General features: G+C 37.3%; 1 protein-coding gene across 2 annotated transcripts in view; it reads left to right on the forward strand.

The window, feature by feature from the left end:
- The window catches only part of si:ch211-239f4.1 (EVI5-like protein), a 50,807-nt gene extending 32,541 nt beyond the window's left edge, over positions 1-18,266 (forward strand). For both annotated transcript variants that reach the window (XM_036563411.1, XM_036563412.1), the window contains 7 exons: positions 2,522-2,638; positions 3,627-3,767; positions 4,874-5,032; positions 8,423-8,569; positions 9,457-9,552; positions 9,708-9,803; positions 16,531-18,266. In XM_036563411.1, the coding sequence (XP_036419304.1) occupies positions 2,522-2,638; positions 3,627-3,767; positions 4,874-5,032; positions 8,423-8,569; positions 9,457-9,552; positions 9,708-9,803; positions 16,531-16,839 (1,065 nt within the window). In that variant the 3' untranslated portion in view covers positions 16,840-18,266. The remainder of the gene's footprint in view (positions 1-2,521; positions 2,639-3,626; positions 3,768-4,873; positions 5,033-8,422; positions 8,570-9,456; positions 9,553-9,707; positions 9,804-16,530) is intronic.
- Positions 18,267-24,178: the final 5,912 nt, after the last annotated feature.

Genomic DNA, 24,178 nt, shown 5'->3' on the forward strand with positions numbered 1-24,178 from the left:
CTGCACACTTCTAACAGCACTTCTATGACCTTGTCTTAAAGCACTGGGTCACTGTAAACTTTATCTCTTGTTTTGCAAACTCCTTGCTAGGGGCATTCATTAGATGTGTTATTAACAAGTTCAAAGCTTGTTATAACTGGTTTGTCAGTTAACGCATCGTTTTAGCACTTCATGAGCTGGGGGATTTCACTCGTTGTACAGGTGTGAGAGAAGTGTGTGATGGGTGTGTGAAAGAGAGAAATGTTTTACTGTGTTTGTCACGTTCTCAGCAGTTTTGTGTCATGTGACATGCTGAAATACTGACCCTATGACCCCTGTCAGTCAACTGAATATATGTACAGAGGGTTCAGTGGCTAAAGTTAGCGATTGTTGGACCTGTCCTTTTATTTATATAAAACTGTTGCTGGTGGGCATAAACACATATTTTCATGTAAAAAGCTTGTGATTTTGTAGATTTTAACTCTAAGCCTACAAAGTTAATTACAACTCCAAGCCTACAAAAAGCAAGTGGTCTGCAAAAAGGAGGGACAAACACGACAAAAAGCAATAAACCATAAGCACGACTGCCCTATTTACTGTGTCTTTAAGCCGATAAAGAGGGTGGGCACCTGAAATACTGGAAAACACTAAAATTATTTTTAGTTGTTCTTTGTAGTATTTTTTTTTCCTGAAGGTGAAATGGGAATAACTTATTCTCAGTGGCCATTTAGAAATGAAATTAATGATAGGGGTTGTCTGGCTTGCACAGTACTGTATATACATGTATGTGCATGTCAGTAAAAAAGTTCATGATTCTGAGTAAATAGGTTTCTATGCCCGTATATATTTGATCTAAATCAGTTCATCGTGGGTTTTCACTCTGAGCAAAGGGGGGCACGGTGGTTGGAATGAAATGACACCCTTACAGTGGCGTGTGTGAATTTTAGTCCATGTCAGATCCCAATACTGAGTCAAGCTTTCATAGAAGCCCTTTTGGTCGTCACTGAATATGGACTTTCATTGATGTCTCATGCTCGGGGGCGGGGGTTTGTCATTCTTTCAAGTGGAGCGTTCATTCCAGTGAGTCTATTGTGATGCTAACCTTTTGACACCATAATGACAGGCAGGCTTACACAGAAAGAGAGAGGGCAGAGTGTGTATGTGTGTGAGAAGGAGAAAGATGACTGAAATATGAATGGTGAGGTGAGTGGAAAAGATGGAGGGAGGTGAAAAAAGAGAAGTCGAGGTCCGTGAGAACGCGACACTTGCGCTAGGCCACAGCTTTCCCACTAGGCCACAACCTTACAACATGCGCACTGTGACAGATCACACACACACACTGCTGATCATGCTAATGCTAGCTGAGGGGTCTGGTTTCCCAAAAGCACCACAGAACAAAGCTGATGGTGAGGCAGTTGAGCAAGTATCACTTTGAACACCCTTATTTATCAGTTGTGATGAACTTCACACGAAAATTGGAAAATTGGTTTGGTGTAACAAGGACCTGTTTTCGAGCAGGGCTGGATTTCCCAAAAACAAAAAGCGTTTAAGCTGAACTAGCGCAAAGTGATGAGTACGGAATGATGGTGGTTTTGAGAAATGAATGAAGGTTTCTTCTTTCAAAGAGTCAAAACATTTGAAAGTAATGTTAAAGTTTTAGAATGTATAAGCTACAGTCAAGATGCTAAACTGCTCTGGCTACCTATAGCTTTTAGGATAGATTTAAAAATTCTTTTGCCTGTTTTTAAAGTGGCCTATCACTAGGGATTCTCAGTTTAAGGTCATTTCTAATTCACATTTCTTTGCGGCCAAAATAGCAGATGGACATGAAACCAGCAAACACATTTCTATTCCTTTCTATAAGCCAAAGTCGCAGTATAAATTTACATTATGAGGAAAATTGGCAGTTTAAAGTAGGTGCAAATACCCTGTGTAAATAACAGAAAAAAGCCCATAATAACAGATCGCTGCAATACTTTTCACAAATAGACAGTCAAGTTCGGTACTTTTAGGAAACATCTGAAAACATATATTTTTTTATTTAGCTTTTGGTTAAATTCTAATGCACACCAGTATTATATATGTTTTCCCAATAATCTCTGAGCTAGTTTATTTCATTTTTGTAATAGTATTATTATTTGTATGTTTTTTTTTTTACTTTTTTACACTTATATTGTAAAGAACTTTGAGCTGCTACATGTATGAAAAGTGTCCTATAAATAAACTAGTTGTTGTTGTTGTTGTTAAACATTCCAGAAACATAAAGACTAGAGGGTAAGAAAGTATGGGCTTCACACGTTCTATTTAGATGCTGAATTTCCATAGTCATGAGGTCATAACTACTGAATTGTTTACAGACTACCTTCACGTTAGTTTGTTGCACTATTTTGTTCACTAAAAGGACAGTGATAAAGACATTGCTCCATATGGTGTTGTTTACACATTCTGCCGTATTACTGTAATTAGAACGTATCAATTAGCTGCACTCTTATATTAGTGTGTCAGCCTCTTTCTTTCTTTCTTTCTTTCTTTTGCTCTATAGTACACAGAACAGTTTGTGCATGGGCTGCAGACTCAGCTGGAGCAGTCTCGCCTTCAGGAGGCAGAGCTCCTCAGTGCACTGAAGGAGATGCAGGACAAGGTGCTGGACCTCGAGAAGGTGAGGAACTGTGTGTGTTCTGGGGCCCAACCAATATGAAAATGCAGTCATAGATACTGTTCTTAAGGAAATAAAAATTCCAGTAATTAGCAATATCAATTGATGTAATTTTATATGGTTGAAAATAAAAAAAACTGTAATAGTTTATAGTTTTAGTTAAATGTTGCTTTACTGACTGATGTGATTGTTAGTTCTCAACTTTGTCATTTCTTAAACATAAACAGCTGAATCTGAGTGCAAACTTAATGGTCTCTGTAAAGACTGATATAAGAGTATGAAATCATTAGTGGTTAATTCCCCTCACATTACCTTTATCCACTATAAAAGTATAACAAGCTGTTCATAAATGTAGGTGGTTTATTGGTCTGATTTTAGCCTGTGTTTAAAAATCCAAGGAATCTTTATATAAAACCTTTGCTGATTTCGCCAGCCCAGTGTTATCAGTAGGTCCCTAATGTGCTCCAATACATCCTACAGTGAGGCCCAAAAGTCTGAGACCACACAGATTTTTTTTTTTAAACATGTAAACTTAGAAATAACTTTTTTTGTTTTTAGGAGTCTGAAAATTGTAGAATGTTTGTAAGTTTGTAAAATCTTCAAAAATTCTGTGCAACGTCACTGTTAAAATTTAAGCAATTTTATAGTTTTGTGCAAAAAGGTCAGATTTTTTTTTAGTATTATGTGTCACTGAAGCATGTGGTCAGACGACTCTTAGGTGGATTTAATCTACACATCAGAGGCTTTTTCACAAACGAGGATTCCATACAGGCTCAAGTGCATACTGTCACTGAAGCAAGAGGGAGAAATACCAAATACTAAGAAATTATGAAATTCATGTAAATATTTCAAAGATTCTACTTTTCACTCAGATTTGAAAAAAAAATTATATTAAATTAGAAAAGAATGGAAAAGAGAAGCATTTTTTACTAGTGGTCTTAGACCTTTGGACTCCACCATATGTCTGTTCTAACATGTAATGTGTGTGTAGAGGAGCAGTTCCCTGCCTGATGAGACAAATGTTGCGCAGCTGCAAGAGGAGCTGAAGCAGGTGAAGCTGAGAGAGTTGGAGACACTACGCTCCTTCAGAGAGCTGCAGGACATCGTCACTGAACTCAACCAGCGCTGGCAGGTAGCCCTACGCAACACTACGCACACGCATTTCACTGTTTCCACACAACGGTGTTTCTGATCTTCAGTCCTGTGTGGGCCGCATATGTGGCAGTTTCAAATCTTCCCTGCCTCAATATACCCGATTCAGCTTTTCATGTGTTCGTGAGAGACTTTGATGTTTGAATATCTGTAAGAGTTCATGAAGGAGTATTCAGCTATACATAGGGCAGGCAAACAAGCAAGAAAGCAAGCAAGTAAGAAAGAAAGAAATAAAGAGCCTACAATTGAAAAATAGAGAAGAGAAAGCTGATATTAAATTTTCATGTTGGATGAGTCTTCAGTAATGGCGGCTGCTCCTACATATGAGCCAATGAACTAACACTAACACCAGAGCTAACCAGTGCACTGGTAGCTGGTGAGGAGTCGTGGACTTCTACATGAGGTTTTTTTCCGTTATCAGTGGATGATATGCCAACGTGTCTGTTTTCATAGTTTTGGTTCTAGCTAACACCATCTAGAATACTTAGTTTAGTTTAGTTACAGCTGCACTACCACTGCTGTTATATCCTTAGTATCGCATCCTTGGACATGTGCTCATGTCAAGGCATGTTTCACAGTAGCAAAGTATTATATTCTTAATTAAAATAAAAATACGAACAAAACTGTCACAGTGGACAGCTGCATTTCTCTGAATAGTTTCCATGATGCAGTGTAACAGATACTCACATAGTGAGTTCAGTATTCGAATACTGACGTCTGGAACAAGTAACCAAATATTCAAGTACCTGTGCACATCTGTAGTAATTATCAAGGCTTTCATGAGCAGGACCTGGTGTGTTGGGTATAAGTAGTAGTGGAAGTAATACAGAGGACCCATAGGACTGGACTTAGGACCCATTATCATGTTAATAATTGTTGTTATATTATTCATGTTCAACTAAAACATCTACAGTGATGATTAAAATAGTATAAATTAAACACCAGGAACTATTAAAAAATAATATTAATATGTTGTATGAATATAGCACTTTTCAGCAGTCCAAAGACATGTAAAATAATAATATTTTGTAATTTATTGTCTGTTTACAATGGTTTCTTATCAAGTTACCTGCCCCTCTCTCTCAGCACCACACATCTCGTGGAGGAGGCCACTGGAAAGAGTCTCCCAAGAAGAACGCCTTGAATGAGCTGCAGGACAAATTAATGAGCCTAAAACTGAGAGAGGCTCAGACCCAGGCTGAGCTCAAAGAGGTCAAACTCAAAAACCTGCAGCTGGAGAGCCAGGTTAGACACATCCCCTACTTGCAAAGCCCATCAAAAATGTATGCATAATGCTCTGTGAAGACTTAACAGGGTTGGGCGGAGTAGTGATGACTGAATAATGAATACACTGTCCAAAATATTTTCAGTACTGCATTACATTACAATGCATAAGGTAATGTATTCAGAATACATATTGATAGGATTCTTCTGTTAATGTATTACATGAAAAATTCACATATTTAAATGAAGTTACAAATTCTCATCATTATTTTGCCTGTAACTGCTTCAGTCCACTGCTGCTCCCATAATCCCACTGCTGCTCCCATAATCCCACTGCCGTCTCATGAACTAAGCAAACAATTTGCAATATTCCAACAACAAAATTTTGCAAAATTGACTATAAAGTGGGTAGCTGTGTGATTTTTTTAGTTAATGACATGTATGTAATTTGCCACAAAACACATGCACAAGTCTAGTACAACACTGATGCTAAGCTTATCACTTGTGAACATGTCCACTACTGAGGGGTGCATTTCCCCAAAGCTTTGTTGTCCAACTATGTGGGCAAGTTTCATCAGAAGAACTGTTGTTAGACAAGCATTTAAACCTCAGTTCAAACGAACATTCGCAACGAGTGTCTGAGAGCTGAGTAGTTGGAGCAACAGCTTAGAGGCTGCTGTTAGCAGCTTAGTTTCCTGTTCCAGATATCTACGCCATCAATTCCAGAAGTTTGAATTGAGCAAGGCAAATATACTGTGATGTTCGTGCATTGTGTTCGCAGTCTTGCTCTTAAAATAACAACTTGTCTATCAGTTCTCTTAGACGACATTATGTTTATAAGAAGCTGTTTCTTTGTGTGTATATTTGTATTTATATGTATATATTTGTATTTATGAAAGTAATGAACCAGTGTAGTTTTGGTTTGCACAGCTGATTAGGAAGCTATAAACACTGAGTACCAAACCTCATCTGGTAAAGTGAGGCATGAGCAACTGTAACAGCAGCGAGTTCAGTTCCTGTGGAAGTCGTTGGCAGAAGTTTTTTGAAAGTGCATAATGTGCATTCATTGTCAACTGTAATTTTATTTTTCCATATTCAACAGATGAGCGGCTCCAAAGTTAGGATTTTCAATCAATTACACTATTAAGAGCTGTGATTTACCAAATTGTAACACACTTAGCAAAACTTTAAAGACTAATACTGCTCTATAGTAGAAAATAAAGATGTAGAGAAAGGACATGTAGGCCTAGTAAAACTAAAACTGGATGTAAATTAAAGTTATAGTGGTCATATTACAAGTCATTACCTTTATATGATACATAGATAACTTAGTGGCAACAGGAGCAACAAAATAAAAGTAAAAAACTGGTTAAAATGTTTTATTATTTGTAACTCAGTCATTTGAAGTTGTCCTAAACTATAAAATTTGATAGGCAACATGGAACAGTGTTAAAGATCTGCTTTTACAATTAAAAGCATCGAATTTGACTACATTAAGAAAGATTATAATCCATATATATGGAGCATATAGTTTACAGTACTTTGCTGAGACAAATCTGGTGCTTAGGCTCTTGACAAGTTGTTTTACTTTTGTTTGATACACTAAATTTAATTAACCCCTTAAAATACCAGGCTTATTACATATTAAGGCTTATTATTCATTAACTACAGAGACTTCAGTGCAAACTGGCTGAGCTATTCTTAGGTTAAGGAAGTGTGTAATAAAACTTTGGGCCCACTTGTCGGTCCTGGCCGTTAAAGGGCTTAGAGCAAAACAGTGCTGAGCAATAACAGCAGTTCATGAGGCCCCAACCAAGAGTTTGTATGTATTTCAGAGAAGAAAAAATTAGGCCTAATCCCAGTTATGGTTTATATCTAAACTTTTACCACATTTACCACAGAAATAGCATGAAATAAAATATCTAAATATGCTAAATAATGTTAGGCTGTGTTAATTTATCAGATTAGTTTGAAATGTGGTGAAGAGCAAAAGCTTTCCCAAATTATACTCTCTCTATACTGTCTCAAATGACCTGACTGTGTTGGACACAGACCAGACAGGCTATTAACAAATATATAACTAAGGAACAAAAAAACCTTTTTAAAACTTGTACAGTTGTGCAAATAAGCATTATGTTACAGACGAGTTATGCTGTAATACAGTAAGGAGGTTTGTTAGGTTCAGTTTAGGTTTAAAGTGCAAGGTGTCCACTGTGGTTAATGAGCACTGCAGTTCTGGGGAAAAAGCTGTTTTTTTTTTTTGCCCTGAATCTTCTACTAGAGAGGATTGGCTAGAAGAGGTTATGTCCAGGATGACAGGAGGCAGCTGTAATTTTGCCAGCGTGCTTCATCACCCTGCTGTTGTAGATGTCCTGAAGTGTTGGCAGACTACATACAATGATCCTCCCAGCCATCCTGATTATGCACTGGTGTCTGGCTCGTTCTTGTGAGGTGGAGGAACCAAACCAGATGGTCATAGATGATGTGAGGATGGACTCAATAATCCCTGTGTAGCACTGGACCGTCAAGCTCTTCAGCAAGTTGAATTTCTTCAGCTGTCTCAGGAAAAACATTCTCTGCTGTGCTCTCTTGGCTCTGAAGACTGCATTATTCTCCCACTTCAGGTTCCTAGATATGGTTGTTCCAAGAAAATTGAGTGACTCCACAGTGGAAACAGAGCCACAGATGTTGGCAGGTTACTGGGGGGGGTGGCACCAACATCAGTAGCAGGGGGTTGCTGCTGAGCCAGGACACCAGCTGCTCAACTTCCTTTTATAAGCAGATTCATCACCATAGGCTACAAGGCCTAACGCAGTGGTGTCATCTGCAAAGTTGAGGATCTTCACAACTGGTTTCTTGAGTCAAAGTCTTTGGCATAGAGACTGAAGAGAAGGGGTGAGAGCATGCAACGTTGTGATAGTCCACTACTGAGGGTCCGAGAGTCTTGACGTGTTTTCCAAGCTGCATCTGCTGTATCTTGTTTGTCAGGAAATCCATGATCCACTGGCACAAGGGATGTGGCACAGATAGCTGACAGTATGCTATGGCTTGATGCTTTCAGGCTTTTTCAGGAACTTCAGTGTTTGTAAAGAAGCTGTTTTTTGAGATTTCTTTTGAGATGACATATGTCTAGAAATTTTCTCCTAAAAACTCTATTCTGAATACTGCCTTTACCAAATGTAATACAGATTGTTTTCTGAATATGTATTTCCATTCTGTCTTGCATTCTATCATATCCCAACCCTGACTGTTAGTGTGTTTGCTTCAACATTTTTCAAATTTCTCATATTAGATATCAGTTTCTCAGTGTTGTGGATTACCAAGTGACAAGACCCATGCACTGCTCAGACTATATCCTGTCATCATGTTGATCACACATTAATCACACACACACTGTGTTCTGTGGTGTAGAATCAGATTTTCAGTAAAGCAGTCAGCCGTCATGAGCAGGAGGGCGCCGCCCTGCAGGAGAGACTGCAGAATGCCTTATCTCACAACAAGAGTCTGCAGAGCCAGCTCAACGAGATGAAGAGGAAACAGGCCGAGTCAGACTGCAAGGTACCGCATGCTTGTTTTTCTCGCACATGTAAACACATGTTTACATGTTACAATGAACCAGTGCACAAATACCCCATGTAACAGATTCCCCACACTCATGTAAAAACTGATGCAGTGAATTTGCTGGATATATATTTGTACATCATTTCATTTTCACATGAATATAATGCATAAAGTCAACACAATTGTTCTTTTATTTCACTTTCCGTTAATAACTGTGTTGTAGTAATGTATTTTATTCATGTGGAGACAATTGATTCAAATACATTCTTTGCATTTAGTGCAGTAATGAATGGTATTTTATACATATTACACATCGTTCACTGATAGTGATAATGTTCTTTGGTAGGAAATGTGTGAATCATGGAACATTTTTTGAATCATTATACATTAAAAAAAAAACACAAACTCAATTCTCTTCTGAAGCAGCACTGTGTGACCATGTGAACACTCTAACACTCAAAACTGCACATATAGCAAAATCTACAGTGATTGTGTCAACTATCAAGGCATCTTTGATTTTTTTAAATATATTGATTTAATTTAGGTGTTCATGATTTTATCTGCGGCTGATTTTATTTGTCTTCTTATAAGGCTAGAGAAAAAATGTCTTTATAATAATCAAATCCAGGGGGCTAAAATTGTCCCTTAATAAATATGTTAATTTCCAACATGGGCACATCAACACATACACAAAAAGCCTGTAATAATCTCTAATCATACAAAATAATGAGCTGCATGAGTGAATGTGTCAGAATGTGTGAAAAGGAAAAAGTGTGCGGGAAGGACACTGTGGGCGAATTAAAAAAAAAACAAAAGAATGCATGTAATGAATTAATCACTGTCTCTACCTCTCCCTCTCTCTCTCTCTTTCCTCTCTCTCTCAGAGTAAGGAGGAGGTGATGGCAGTGCGCCTGAGGGAGGCAGACAGTATGGCGGCCATGGCCGAACTCCGACAAAAAATAGCTGAGCTAGAAATACAAGTAAGAACACAGGCATGTTTGTGTGCTTTTGTTTGGAGGTATATTGAAGACATGTAGATGTGGTTTGAAGGTTTATTATAATGGAGCACCTTTAATGCATCTTATAGTGTCTCTAAGTGAGTGATTGTGTGTATGTGTTGTATGCTGTGTTTCAGAAAGAGGAAGGGTTGATACAGGGTCAGCTGAATCACTCTGATTCTAGACAATACATTACTCAACTGAGGGAACAGATCGCCGAGCTAAAGAATGAGGTGAGACAGACAGACAGACAGAAACACAAAAACACACACTCCCACACACACACAGTATAGTACACACAGTATATTTGTACACTTAAGCACTGTCAAAAGTTATACCTGCTAAGGGAATCTATACGTTGTCTTGATCATACTGAAATTTAGTTTAATTTACTCTTAAATTAAAAAGCAAATCTTAGAAAAATAGATTCAGGCTATAGTCTGGGTTAAAAAAGTGAATCCGAAAGAAAATCATTCTATAACTCTGGTTAAAAAACAAATATGAAACAAATTTAGTTTATGTTTTAGGTTAAAAACCAAAAATGAAACAAACTTAATCTATGCTGTAGATTGAAATGTGAGTCTGGAAGAAATTCCATCTTTACTGTAGGTTAAACTGCAAATTTTGAAGAAATTCTATCTATATTCTAGGTTAAAAAAAGGGAATCTGAAAAGAAAAATTGGTCTATAGTCCAGGTTAAACAGCAAATCCAAAAGAAATTTAGTTTATAGTGTAGATTAAAAAGATTTTGGTCTATTTTTAGGTTAAACAGCAAATCTAAAAGAAATTTTATCTGTAGTGTGGGTTAAAAGGCAAATCTAAAAGAGATTTTGGTCTATTGTTAGGTTGAACAGCATATCTAAAAGAAATTTAGTCTGTACTGTAGGTTGAAAAGCAAATCTAAAAGAGATTGTTTTTTAGGTTAAACAGTAAATTTAAAAGAAATTTAGTCTATACTGCAGGTTAAAAAGCAGGTCTAAAAGACATTTAGTCTATAATGTAAGTCAAAAAGCAAATCTAAAAAATTTAGCTTATAAAGCAGGTTAAAAAGCAAATCTAAAAGAAATGTAGTCTATACTCTAGGTTAAGAAGTGAATCTGAAAGATGTTTGGTATAGTTTTTAGGTCAAAATCTTATACACAGTGTCTTTATATTGAACATTGTTTCTGCCTGATAGCAAAGCGAATTATCTACCATTCAGCGTACTTTGTTTACAGTCAGACTGTCTACCTTTTGTGCCGGAAAACAGTCCGCAGTCATTTCTAGTATTTAGCATGTTGGTTGTTCCCAAGTCAGCAAGTGTATAGCATTCGCATGGCCTTAAGATTAACATTGACAGATCATCAGTCAACCCTGTAATTTGAGAAATGCATTAAAAATGGCATCAAAAACCACGACATAGACCACACTGCAGCCTATTTCTCCAATTTCCCAAATGAACCACATACACACACAGATGTGTGCAGTGCGCTTTTGATGTGTGTGTGTGTCTGTGTGTGTGTCTGTGTGTGTGTGTGTGTGTGTGTGTGTGTGTGAGTGATGCTGATGAGACCTCTTGCCTGCACCCACATTTACACACACACACACACGCGCACATTTTGTTGATCCGAGCAGTGCTTGCTCATCCAGAGACAAGCTTTTCGTGACATGGGGGTGTGAGAGTATGCTGACATTCTCCATTTTCTCTCTGTCTCTCTCTCTCTGTCTCTGTGTATTGCTCTTCTGTCCTTGTCATCTTCCTTTTTGGTTTTACCGCTCACCGCGCTCTCGTTCTTTCTTTCACTCATACTATTCATGCCTTCAACCAGTGTTTACATACAAATCTATGTACAGTGAAATTAGCACCATTTAGCCATTCTCTGGTCATGAAGCAACGATGCGCTGTCAAAAATGGAACATTATAAAACAGATAGTTCTAAAATCTGATTGGCTGTGGTAAAATGCTCAATATATACACATTAATGTCATGCCAAATAAGTAAAAATTATTGTGCTGTTTATGGTATAATACTTGACGATTATGTTACTCAGCAACCATAGCCTATTGTTAATAAACTACATTTCTTGGCAGAAGAATTGCTAATTGTGGTTATTAGTAATAATAAATTATAATACATTAATTGGATTAATAATAACTTCTTAATTGAAATTGGTGTATTTTATCATACTGCATTTTGTCACTGTTTTATCTTGCCTAATAACACCCTTTAGCTGTGGTAAAAGTCACTGTTACATACAGCCTCTTACAATTTTGTTTTATTGTAAAATAGATTACTCTGAATCTAAAACCTGATTGGCTAGGCAAAGTTATTAAAAAAACACTGTGCTGTGGAATACAGAATATTTTTATTGCAAGTCTTATTAAAGCTTTTATCATATTGTAATATATATGTATACATATATGAATCATTCTGCAAATACAGAATACATACAGAATTTCTTCAAACTGTTGTCCCACAGTGACAGCTGGGATAGGCTCCAGCACCCCACCGCGACCCAGAAGGATAAGCGGTTTAGATGATGTGTGTGTGTGTGTGTTTGTGTGTGTGTGTAGTCCCACAGTAAAAAAAATACAATTTAAAAATAATTAAGGATTCAGACCTTAGATATATACCAGGATTATGTTATGAAACCCCAGGCATTAATTGAGATAGTATAAGCTAAATATATTGCTGTTGTTGGGAGAAAACCTTGTATCTCCATTTTTGACATTTTTCAGTTTTTGACATAATTTGAGTACACCTGTTGTCCTTTATATTGTGTGTAAATTTCATAAAGAATGGACCAAAAGAAATGGCACAAAACGACATGGACAAACGCCTGGTTTCACATACTTCATCAAAGTACAGTAGGTTTTTTCCTTTTCTTGTCAAGTTATCATTTTGGAGATACGAGGTTTTCTTCCGACAACAGTGATATACAAAATCATCATTTGTGGACTTTCTATTGGGAGGTGGCTGTTCCAGACTTTAACCCCTAAATTTCAACTTGTAAATAAACTACTTACATTTTTTTGTTGTTTTTTTTTCAGAGTTAAGATATTTCTGATTTCTTTAAAAGTGGAGTTGAAATATTTAAATTTATCATGAGTTTAGGTTTTAAATAAAAAAAAAACTGGAACTAAAAAAATGCTGTTCCACCTTTTCATGTCCCTATCGAAACACAAAGTCCATAGGTGGAGCCTTATTTTAACCACCTCCCTCATGGCCACATGGTGAGCAGTTAGATCCCTTTGTTTTAAAGTAAATGTGTCCCAAAGTCTGAAAATCAGTGTGTAACATTAAGAATGATCTCTACTGAAACACATATTTTCTGCAATTAAGCAAACTTTTTTGTGTTTAAATAAGAAATATAACGATTTTTGTGTGCACCTGTTGAAAGCTATCTTCACTAGTCATGTACTGGTAGCATTTTTGAGTTATTTGAACTTTAAATAGTGTTATGATTGTTTCAGTAGTGACAAAATGTTCACTCATTTATCGTTTAATAAAACAAATATAATTAAGATGTAAGGTCAGTCAAAGCACAAGGATTTTAGTCAGTCAATTAAAAGTCTAATATGTGTTTAAACTCTTACATTGAACCAGTTAGGTGGAATATAGGTGTAGTCATATGTAATAGTTTGGGCATCCATTGTCAAATTATATGTTTTGATTTTTTTAAGTAAAAATAAGTACACTCTTCTCTACAGAGAACACACATTTTAATGTGAGATTACTGTTTATTTACTAAATTTAACAAATTTGAAAAAAGTAAACCTAAAGTGCCTAAAGAACCAAAAGTTCCAGCACATTTTATTTTTATGTTTTATTTTTTCCAATATGTTTGTTCCCCATAGAGGATTATACACACACACACACACACAGACGCTTCTTTTTATAAACAAACATATTCATATCTTGTATAGAAGAGCACAGTTAGAAGAACACAGAGCAGCACCCTGATTTAATCATTGCCGTTGGTATTGTTAGTATTTCATTAGACTTTTGCATAAGTTTCCTTAGTGGTTTATTGTTTCATTATAAGCATTAAAATGTTAAGATTTCAGATTTAAGCAAATTAATGGTTGTTAGAACTTGTTTATGTATATATATAGAAAGAGAAGATACCCTGATATTAGGCCTCTGATTGACACTCGTTCTGTAGCTCAGATACGCAGGTAAATCTCGGTGGCGGCCTGTTTTGTGCGGGTGGCGCAGTGACTTTTGCTTTGTGGTTTTCACTGAAAGCCGAGAGAGAGGAAGTGAGAGGCGGAGTCTATACTGATCACTGTCTCAGGAAGCCTTTCCATTGGTTAACCACCGCCCCTCCCCCATTTGCAGATTGCCTGAGGGCTTGTTGGGAAATCCATGATGTCAAGTCTGAGATTTTTTTTACTCTCTACCTGTGACATTCTCTCATGCATACAAATCATACACACACAAGATCAATGAGTCAGAATGAGAGATTTGAAATGAGACAGAAAAATGTGGTCCACTTCAGTCACGCAAGGGTATCCACTGACTAAGCCATTCACACGCACTATACTCACGCACATGCACTGAACAGCTACAAAGCAACAGACTTTGTCAAACATTCCATAGAAAGTACAGAAGGTGAAGTCAAATCAAGGTCAGTCACTTAAGACACTCAGTTAAAGTCAATGTAAACTAAAAAACACCCCATATTTCATTTTGCAAAAAGTGTCAGAATATAAAATCAAATGAAAGTCAATCACTTAATATATTTCTATGAGGAGCACAGATATTACATCAATAGCACAACGTCAGTCCCACTGATTTACACAGAAGTGAATCAACCAGTTTGATCATAACCAGTGTCTACGTGTGTGTTCAAGAGTATGAGTGTGTGTATGTGCTGCACCGTAACCTCACTCTTATCGTCAGTACTGCTTAAATTCCTCTTCATGACACGTATTAGACCACCATGTCTATCAAACCACACGTGTTGCTATGGCAGCAGACCACGGGCCTGAAGCCAGCGATCTAACTGACTCTCCTCAGACATGGGCTGAACAAAAGAGTTTACAGAAAAGGAAATCTGAATCAACCTTCTATTGTCTGGTTCCCTCATACATACAGTTGTGTCCAAAACTTTGAATCTCCCCAGTCAATTTACATGTTTTGTTGATTTTCTAAGTGAACACATCATTTTTTTGAGAAAAAAAAAAAATTAACATACAGTATAAAATGTGCAGTAACTTTCGCACAGGCCACATTTTATGTGTTATTTTTCCCAATACATTAAATTCAGCAAATAAACAGTAATAGTGCATTGAAAGGTGCAGAAGTGTATTCTGTGAGGAGGATGTGTAACTTATTTAACTTAGAACATCAGCAAAACATGTAATTTGTCCAGGATGCCTAATTCCTTCCATATGACTGTACATTTAGTCATTCGGAGATTCATTAAAAATGAATAGCTGTTATTGAATAGTACATTGATTTCAAGTAGAAGCTAAGGCTGTATGGAAACATATCAGTATCAAAATGAAAATGAAAATGTAATATATAAATAGCGATCTGTTTGTATGTTTGCATTTAAATTTTCCACTCATATATGCAAAGTTGAGCTCAAAATGAAAAGTCAAATTCAATACTGCCATGTTAATTTGCCATTTGTTATACTGGTATTGACATTTCATTTACACAGAGATTAGATGCTTTATGTGTAGCTTTATTTAAATGAAAATGTATTTCCAGAACTATTAATGCTTAATGTGATTATGCAACAATGGTGATAATGATAATTAAAAAGAATTTGTCTTATATGCATTTTCACACTCTAATAACTCATTTAAATTGCATTATCAAAGGGAACCCCAAGTTCGAAAGAGGGCAACATTAAAATATAAAAGGGAAATAGCACCTCTCCTCTTTGCAGTTACGTGTGCTCTCCTACTGCGCTCATTTTGTGTCAAAATACCTTTGAAAACGCATTCAACCCAATTGCATCTTCATTTTCATAGACTTTCCAACCTGCCAATCATCCCATTAGGACAGGGCCAACAGCACACTCAGAGGAAAAGGCTTTATCAGAGAACATGGCCACAAAGATGTGCTTTTTGTCATTTTTTAGCCTCCTGTATGTTGCTGTCTTCTATATACTGATAAGTTCAAGCTGATAAAATGGTGCTAGTGGTTCCCAGCTCTGCTTCTGATGTTGTCCTGTCCAGCATATTTATGTCCGATCCAAATAATCAGGTCCTGCAATCATTACGTCCGGCAAAGCGAAATTGGCCCCATTTAGTCATTTTGTAGTCATGTAGCAATGATTTACGGTCAAAAAGAAAAGTTCTAAAATCTGATTGGCTGAAGCTACTGTAAAATGCTCAGTATGTACACATTTAATGTGCCAAGTTAGTAAAAAAGGTCATCAAATGATCTTTGATTGTTATGTAAACGATAGTGTTATGCTAAGGAGCTACATTTCTTGGCAGAAGAGTTGTTTATTTTGATTATAATTAATAATAAATAAAATAATTTATTGCATATTGGTGTATTTTGTCACACTGCATTTTGTCACTATTTTATAAACTTGTGTAAATACCGGACATCCTTTAACTGTGGTAAAAAATCACTGTAACACTCTACTTGTCATGCTGTATTATAAATCGAATAGTTCCGATTCTAAAACCTGATTCGCTAAGCTACTGTAAATTACTCAATATGCAGAAATATGGCTGCACACATAAAGAAGGGCTTGTGAATTAATACTCAGCTGATTTACAAGCTCTTCTTTAAAATATGCAGGGCACTGGTACTTCAGGACTAGAGTTGGGAACCACACATCTAACACACATTACCAGTGTCTTAGTCTTTTAAAGCTTTCTACAAGCTATTCAAACTCTATGAAGTTATGCAGAGTTTGCATAGGTATCTGCAGCAATTCCAAATGTGAACTGATTCCAAACTACTGCTTTATTCAGTGCTTTTCTTATGTTCTTTTTTTATTTTCTCAGATACGGCAGCTGCGTGGCCAGCCCTCCAAATTCCAAAACTCTGGAGGCGGGGCGTTTCAGGACCTGTGCCTGGCTAGCCCGGCTTCTGCAGAAGGGGATTACTTGAGTTCGGACGAGGACCTCCTCCAGAGCCCCCTGCCAGCCACGGCTCTGTACCCTCACCACCCGTCTCCACGGCTGGACAGCGAGGGCAGCACCGACAGTGACGGCGAAGAGAGGAACCAGCACCAGGACCTGCGGCAGGACGTCTTGCCCACTCCACAGCAGCTTTATCCCGGTATGGTTTGCCCTGAGGGCCTGGAGAACTGATGGTGCTGGAGAAAAGAGGGTGGTGGATTCATACGGAGACATGGGAGAGGAGAAACGCTGCACACACACGGGCAGAGTGACGGAGAACACGCGAGTACACACATACGCATACATACTAATACACACCCATGAAGACCGAACTGTGATTGGTGCAAAAGAAAGGGCAGAATGCTTAAATACCATCTCAGTTCAAGAGAAAGACTGTGTATGTATAGAGACACGACAGAAGTACAGAAGCACAGACTGCGCTCTTAAAAATAAAGGTGCAAAAAAGGGTTCTTTGGTGCAATGCCATAGAAGAACCACTTGTAATTCCCTAAAGAACCTTTCAAAGAATGGTATTATATATGGTAAAATGGCATTATTGTAATTAAGATGTGTGACTCAGTTTACACCTGGTCATTTGATGTAGCTTGAGTATCAGGATTATAATGATATCCAAATTATCCACATATAAATGCAGTAGAAATGCAGTAGGCAAATTCAAAACTTTAGAAATCTGATGTCTGAAACCACTTAAGGAGGTGGTCTGAGATGAATTTTAGCCTAAAATGCATCTGACAACCAATTTGACACACATTTGACAACCATATTTGACAACCAATACTGCACTGAAGCCTCCCTCAGCTGTGCTACATATTGGGAAAATAAATGCCCACTGGACTGCCACCACTAAACAGAGGCATCGCTGCTCCTTCACTCCAGCTCTAACATTACACATGACCTCCCTTCAGGAGGCTGATTATTCTAAACAGCCGTCTTCTTGTAAACATCAGTGTAAAGCCAGTGTAAGGAAATTAATAATGCCATGCAGAATTGTGATTTTCATCCATCTTTTAAATAAACCAGAAAAAAACAAGGAACAACATTTAACCAGTGCAGTTCAACAGCCACATTTACAGAACAATCCCATCTATGTTAGGTACAATTAATGTGGTATTAATTTAGGATATCACCCAACATATTCAGTTATGTCCATGTGAGAGAATGCATGAAAAAAATCAATAAGTGAACGACAGGTTTTTTAACTCGGCATTCAGTGTGTTTTTAGCATCAGTGGGGGCTTTTACTGCAGTAACTTGGTTAACCGTTATTGGGCACAACTCAAATACAAGTCACATGAAACAACCAGGTGTAAATGGGGTCTGGAGGTTAGAACTGTGCATACAAGCCAAGAAATCTGTAGGAACCTTCATTTTTAAGAGTGTGTGACAGAAGTAATTCTTCCCTCCCTCTCTCTGACCGATCTTACACCTGTCCAAAACTGAAACTTAACTTATAGGAAAACACAAACGTCCAAATGTCCAGTGGGAGCCATAGATCAGCCTCTGACATACATATCCATGCATATCATGACTATCATCACCATCATGAATTAGGTATGAAGATTCAGCCTTTGGTCGTCCTTTCCACTAGATAAACTGAAATGCGCTCAAGAACCTTTATAGCTTGATTCAAAGGTTCTTGAGGCTTTGACTCCTGACTTGTGAGACTCCTTGGGGCCACAGCTTTGAATCTGTAGCATCACAGTTCTGGGAGATGGACAGTGAAACTCCTTGGAAATAGAAGATATTCCACAAACACCATACAGTGCCAGGCCCTTGTCTCTGAACCAATGGGATGAACGCTGACCACTAACAACCTTGTCCTACAGAAAGAAGGTGCAGGAGCTACCGGCACTCACACACGCATACACTCTGCCGCTGTTCCGTAGCAGTCCATCCAGATTTCGTCTCTTTCTGCCTTGCTTCCAGAAGGCACCTTGCCAGATACATCCCCAACCCTACAAGACACTACAATCACTTTATAAGAAAGAGGGAGGGAAAAGAAGATGGGTGAAAGAGAAACAGGTGGAAGAAGAGCATGGACTTCTACACATATGATATTATAGGGATGTTAATAGATGCATAGCTAAAAATATTAACAATTTACAGTAGCTAATCCATGTGTTTGTGTGTGTCTTGATGCCTTGCAACAAACAAGGAAGGCGATCACACTTTTTTGGACAGCGAAAGTCCATCATTGACAAACAAACACAGTATCTCAAAATTGCCAAATCTTAAGTTGTTTTGCTATTATTTATATGTTCTTATTTATTTTGATATTTTTTTATTTTTTTATATGTATACTGAGACCGATATAAATACTTCATAGAAACGGCAGCCAAATTTTTTATTGTTTTTAATTTTACTCCTCTGTGCCAAACCATGTAAACAGCAAAATGGTGGCGTTTAGGGTCTCCATGGCAACGCCACGTTAGAAATGAGGTGAAAGGACAGAATGAAATTTTTACTATGCTGCTACGACGACGTTTTATTTCCCTTTGAGATATTCCTTATGTTCATATATGCACATTAACTAATAGCCCATCATCCCCTGTAGAGTAGGTCTCTCATAGCAAGACGTACTGTGAAGAAATATGACTTGAACGACGGTATATTGAGGACTCCAGGGTTACTTGAATTCCATATTTACTTACAAATAATTTTAAATGTGTTAACTTTTCAGGGCTACATTTGTTTTAGCGAGACATCTGTTTCTCATAGAAGTTCAACATGCAAACCACATTTGGCTAAGCTGATTCATTGGCACCCAGAGGCTGTCATATAAGCTTTTGATGACTATTATCAATTGTTCAGTGCTGAATCTATTAAGTAGTAGCAGAAAGAAGACTGAACTTCTTAGTTGACTGCTAACATGATTGAAGATTTGAGGTATGTATCATGTTTTTGTTTATATTTATTCATCTTATTTGTTTGTCACACAAGTCAAAACCAAGCCACTGCAGTTGTTCACCATTTTGTTGCCTCATTGCTGACTTCTGCAATTTGATACCATCGTCAGTACTCATACATACAGATCTTCATCTTGATAAGACATTCGTCCCTGATTCTTCATTCACTCATATCACTGCCTTATTAGACATAGTTATGGACTTTTTAGGTGTTGAAATGTTTGTTCAAATGTCTCAGATGTCCTCAGATGTCTTCAAAGCATACCATGGCTTCATTATGTATAGGGTGAGATATTACGGACAGATTTTTAGAAGTGAAAAAGTTGTCTCTAAATCTATGAACAAAGTTTTTCTGTTTTTTGCACACATGTATAGTTCATTATGTGTACTCTGAATGATGTGAGAGATGTATATAATGTATGCTACATAAAGCAAATTGTCGCCGTTGTAAGAAAATCTCATATCTCCCAAACTGCACCTTTAGAGGTGAAGGAAAAATGTTCTTTCCTTATTTCCTAAATCTGTTTTTTTTGCTGCTATAAGGCATGCCAAGAAATTACTATGGGCTGTCAAGTAAAGAATATAAGATGATGTTGGAAGACGCTGACATCACATTCGTCCTTGTTTTTTCTTTGTTTGCTACCCCATAGTTGAGCCTGAGTGAGATACACGTTTTTTATAGGCCTTACATTTCCAGTTTTCTTTTACTTATTTACACCTACCTTGAGTAATTCAACTCCTGGATTTTGTTCCAACGGCCTGGAGACCTCAGCTGCTGGTTTTAGTTCATTAGAGAAGCCAGGCAGTTAGAAGAAAATCCCAGGGAGGGCCTGAACTACCACCTCTGTTTATTCGTCATTTCGTTATGCCATTACTTTTTTGGTGGTGTACCTTGTTGTACATCTAGTACTGAAAACACTACTGACGTTTTATTTCTTCTAGTCTGACTCGACTAGCCGAGAATAGCTAACGTCTCCTGTCATAGCCATCTAGCCACCTAGCCACAGCAAACCCTAACACTGTTTGTATGATATGTTGGTTGCCATGGGGTTGTTAATGTTGCTGTAGCTACGCTACTGTCAATCACTATGCGGTTCAAACACAGTCCTGATTGAGCAGAACAGTGGGGCTTTTTAGCTTTTAAAAAGCTTCTGTTTGAAATGTGGTTTGTTTGTTTTTTTCCAAATCTGACTAATGTGAAGTCACATATCTTGAGATATTTTAAATATTTGCAAGCTGACCACCCTTTAATATCTGTTCATGTAATTTAAACTTGAAAGGTTTGCTTTTTAGATTTCCATTCATCAGGAAACAACAATATAAAGGGTAGCTGGCGTTTTTCAAATGGAGTAAAAAATAAAATACAAGAAAAAAGGAGTTACAAGCTTTTCATATGACAGCGACATGAAGAAATGTTGAGCAGGTGATCAAAAAGCAGCATCTGTTCACATATAAAGGATGTTGCCTGAGGACCCCCCACCAGTCTGTGTGGACTTTAGTGTGCTGTTAATATGCTTGTTGAACAGTAACAGAGTCATTAAGAGTGGATGATTCTATGATTTGACTTCAGTGCTTCACACCTTCATCATGTCCTCTTTCAAACACTGCACATTGTACGAGACAGCTAATTGTACTTAATGTCTTATCACGGTCATGTGTGTCGGCCAGAATGCTACATTCTTTTGCACTATGAAAGGATTAAAATAAGTAAAGAAGATTTACAAAAAAACACAATCCCAGTATTACTACATGCCAACTGATCTTGTGGGCATAGGTGGCAGGACTGAGGTCAAGGTTACGTATCAGCTCGTGTCCCACAGTTGGTGTAACGGAATAATGTAGCTTTTTTGAAATTTCAGAGGAAGTTGTGCTCATAGGTTGGTGTTCTTACATCATGAGTAACTGCTTTGTGGTTGACGTTGTGACTTCCACAGAAGACTGACCAATTGGCAAACGCCTGTTGCAGACGAGATGTAGAAGCATTTGGTCATTGTAGTCATTCTCAGTTGATCTGAACTATGGTAATTCTCCAGCAAGTAGATACTGCAGTTGGGATGTTCTTGTAATGGCCTGTTACTTGTATGTCAATTTTACTAAAATGCCATGGTGCTTGAAGTTTCTCAGTATACTCAGTTTGAATGGTTTCACCTGCTACATCCATCACTGTGAAATTAGAACAATCTCTCCAGTGTTGTTTACATACATTTATGTTTGTTTCATTGTCTTTTATTTATTGCAATCATGGATTCGTGGATCACGGTTGATTGCTTGGGGTTTTTGTGGAAGTAGTGACCCCTATTCGGTGCCATAACAAGTGTCAGAAGAGACTTATTACATATTTACTACATATTTGCATAAACTGAATGGTGTAAATCATTTTCCACTTTTCATAATTTCAAATGCTTAGGACACGGACGCCACCAAAGACTAACAATTGCCAGTGAAGGAGTGATACAGCAAGAAAGAAGAACCTTGTTCCAGTTCACTCTTTAGTGCACCTCATTAGTTTCCTTGTTTTCTAACACCTTTGATAAAATGGTACATCAAACCAAAATAGTGGCATCCCATACACTCACAAATCTGTTTTTCTTTCCTCACTAACCCTCTGTGTCTACCTGTTACATTAATAGTCGATTAGGAATATGACAAATAAAGAGGCTGTCAAAGAGGATTGGAACAGGGCCGATGTTCTTCCCTAGTGGCCCTTAATAAGCCCTGCTTCCTGATTTCACTACTATTAAACAGTGGTTCGGTCGTCCCTTATGCCCTCCAAATCTGGTCCACTCTCTCTCGCAGTTCTACTGATGTGTTGTCACATATAATATAAATGACAGTAATAAAGATGATATTAATGAAAATATTATTAAATGATGATTCTGTGTTCTGTACTTAATGAATGATATCAAGAAAAAAAAACAATAAACATTTACACTATTCTCAAAGACCACATGCTGGATGTTGTGTTTTATTTGTGTTTTTTTTTTATTTTTCATAGATGTTTGAAACTGAAATGGAGAGAATAATCATATACAGTGTGTAGTTTAGTCTAAGATCAGGCTGAAGCCAGTAGTTTCCAGTCTTTCCAGTCCTTAGTTGTGTTCTCCATGTTCTTGTGTGTTCACATATTAACGAATGCATGATGTAATATTAATATATATGTATCAACACTTCAAAGTGTTTCCAGGATACTGTAGTTCAGGTGTGCCTGAACATTTTATCTCTGTGGGTCAAAATGACAAGACTGTATACAGTGGTATGCGAAAGTTTAAACACCCCTAGTCAAATGACATTGTTGATTTTATAAGTGAAGTAACACATCCTCTACAGGGAACTTAGACATGACATTTTTCTGCAAATTTTAGTGCACAATTTTTGTTCATTTGATAAATTCAGAATATTAGAAAAATATATATATATATAAAATGTGGCATAACTTTTGCAGCGATTGCATTTTATGTATTATATTTTGGCAGATGGGGGCTGTAGAGGACGTGTTTAGTTCTGACAGCAGTGTTAGATGAGCTAATATAAAGCCTTCGAGTTGTATTTTTGCCATATTGCCCATCCTTAAGTCACGCTATCTACTGGAGATTTGGAATAATATGGGTTACTGGCTAATGGTAGCTAGCTAAGGTCCTGCCTTTATACAGCCTTCCTTCACACTTCTTGAGTGTGTCTCCACAGTTCATCACCTTTTCTTCTGTCATGACATTGACATTCAAATGACATTGTTGATTTTCTAAGTGAAGTAACACATCCTCTATAGGGATCTTAGACAACATGTTCCTGCAGATTTCAGTGCACAAATTCTGTTCATTTATATAATGTGGCATAACTTTTGCAGCGATTGCATTTTATGTGTTATTTTTTGGCAGAAGGGGGCTGTAGAGGATGTGTACTTATTTTAATCAACACAGTGTAATTTTACCACTGTGCAATTAAAGAAGGTTTCAAGGGTTTTAACGTATTTTACAACACTACTCTGTATTTTGTTACTGAAATACTTATATTAATAATATAAAAATATGTTCTTTCATTGCGTGAAGGGGTGGGCTTAGAGTAAGTTTCTGGTGGGACAAATCAAACGTCCTCACAGGCCAACTTTGGCTCATGGGCCACGCTTTGGGCAACGCTGCTTTGGCATAACCTAATTTATGTGCCGTATCTGTACCATATGGTCGATAACCACAGAAAATAATTTAGGGTCAGCATCTGCTCATTGCCTTCTATTGTAAGTGTGTTACTAGTCAACACGTTTTCTGTGCTGGGGAGCCTCAAAATTACTGTCTGTAGTAAATAGTTTTACATTACAGATGCAGCATGTAGAGATTAGGGGGACACTTCAGCACTCATCTATTACCCAACTCTTGATAGTTCATTAGCTGAGTAATTGAAATAGGTGTGTAAGATTAGGGAAAACACCAAAATGATAACGTACATCTTTAAATCCATGTTGAGCTATATCCATACCATAAAAAATGAAGTACAGAGCAACAACATAAACCAGTGTACCGTAACTGTAGCGGATTGGCTGTCAGCGCATTAGGCCATTATCTTATTCATTGTCATCAAACATTTGAGTTTTCCTCCTGTTCTTTTAGTTTT

Source organism: Colossoma macropomum, unplaced genomic scaffold (assembly GCF_904425465.1).
Source record: "Colossoma macropomum unplaced genomic scaffold, Colossoma_macropomum, whole genome shotgun sequence".
Lineage (NCBI taxonomy): Eukaryota > Metazoa > Chordata > Actinopteri > Characiformes > Serrasalmidae > Colossoma > Colossoma macropomum.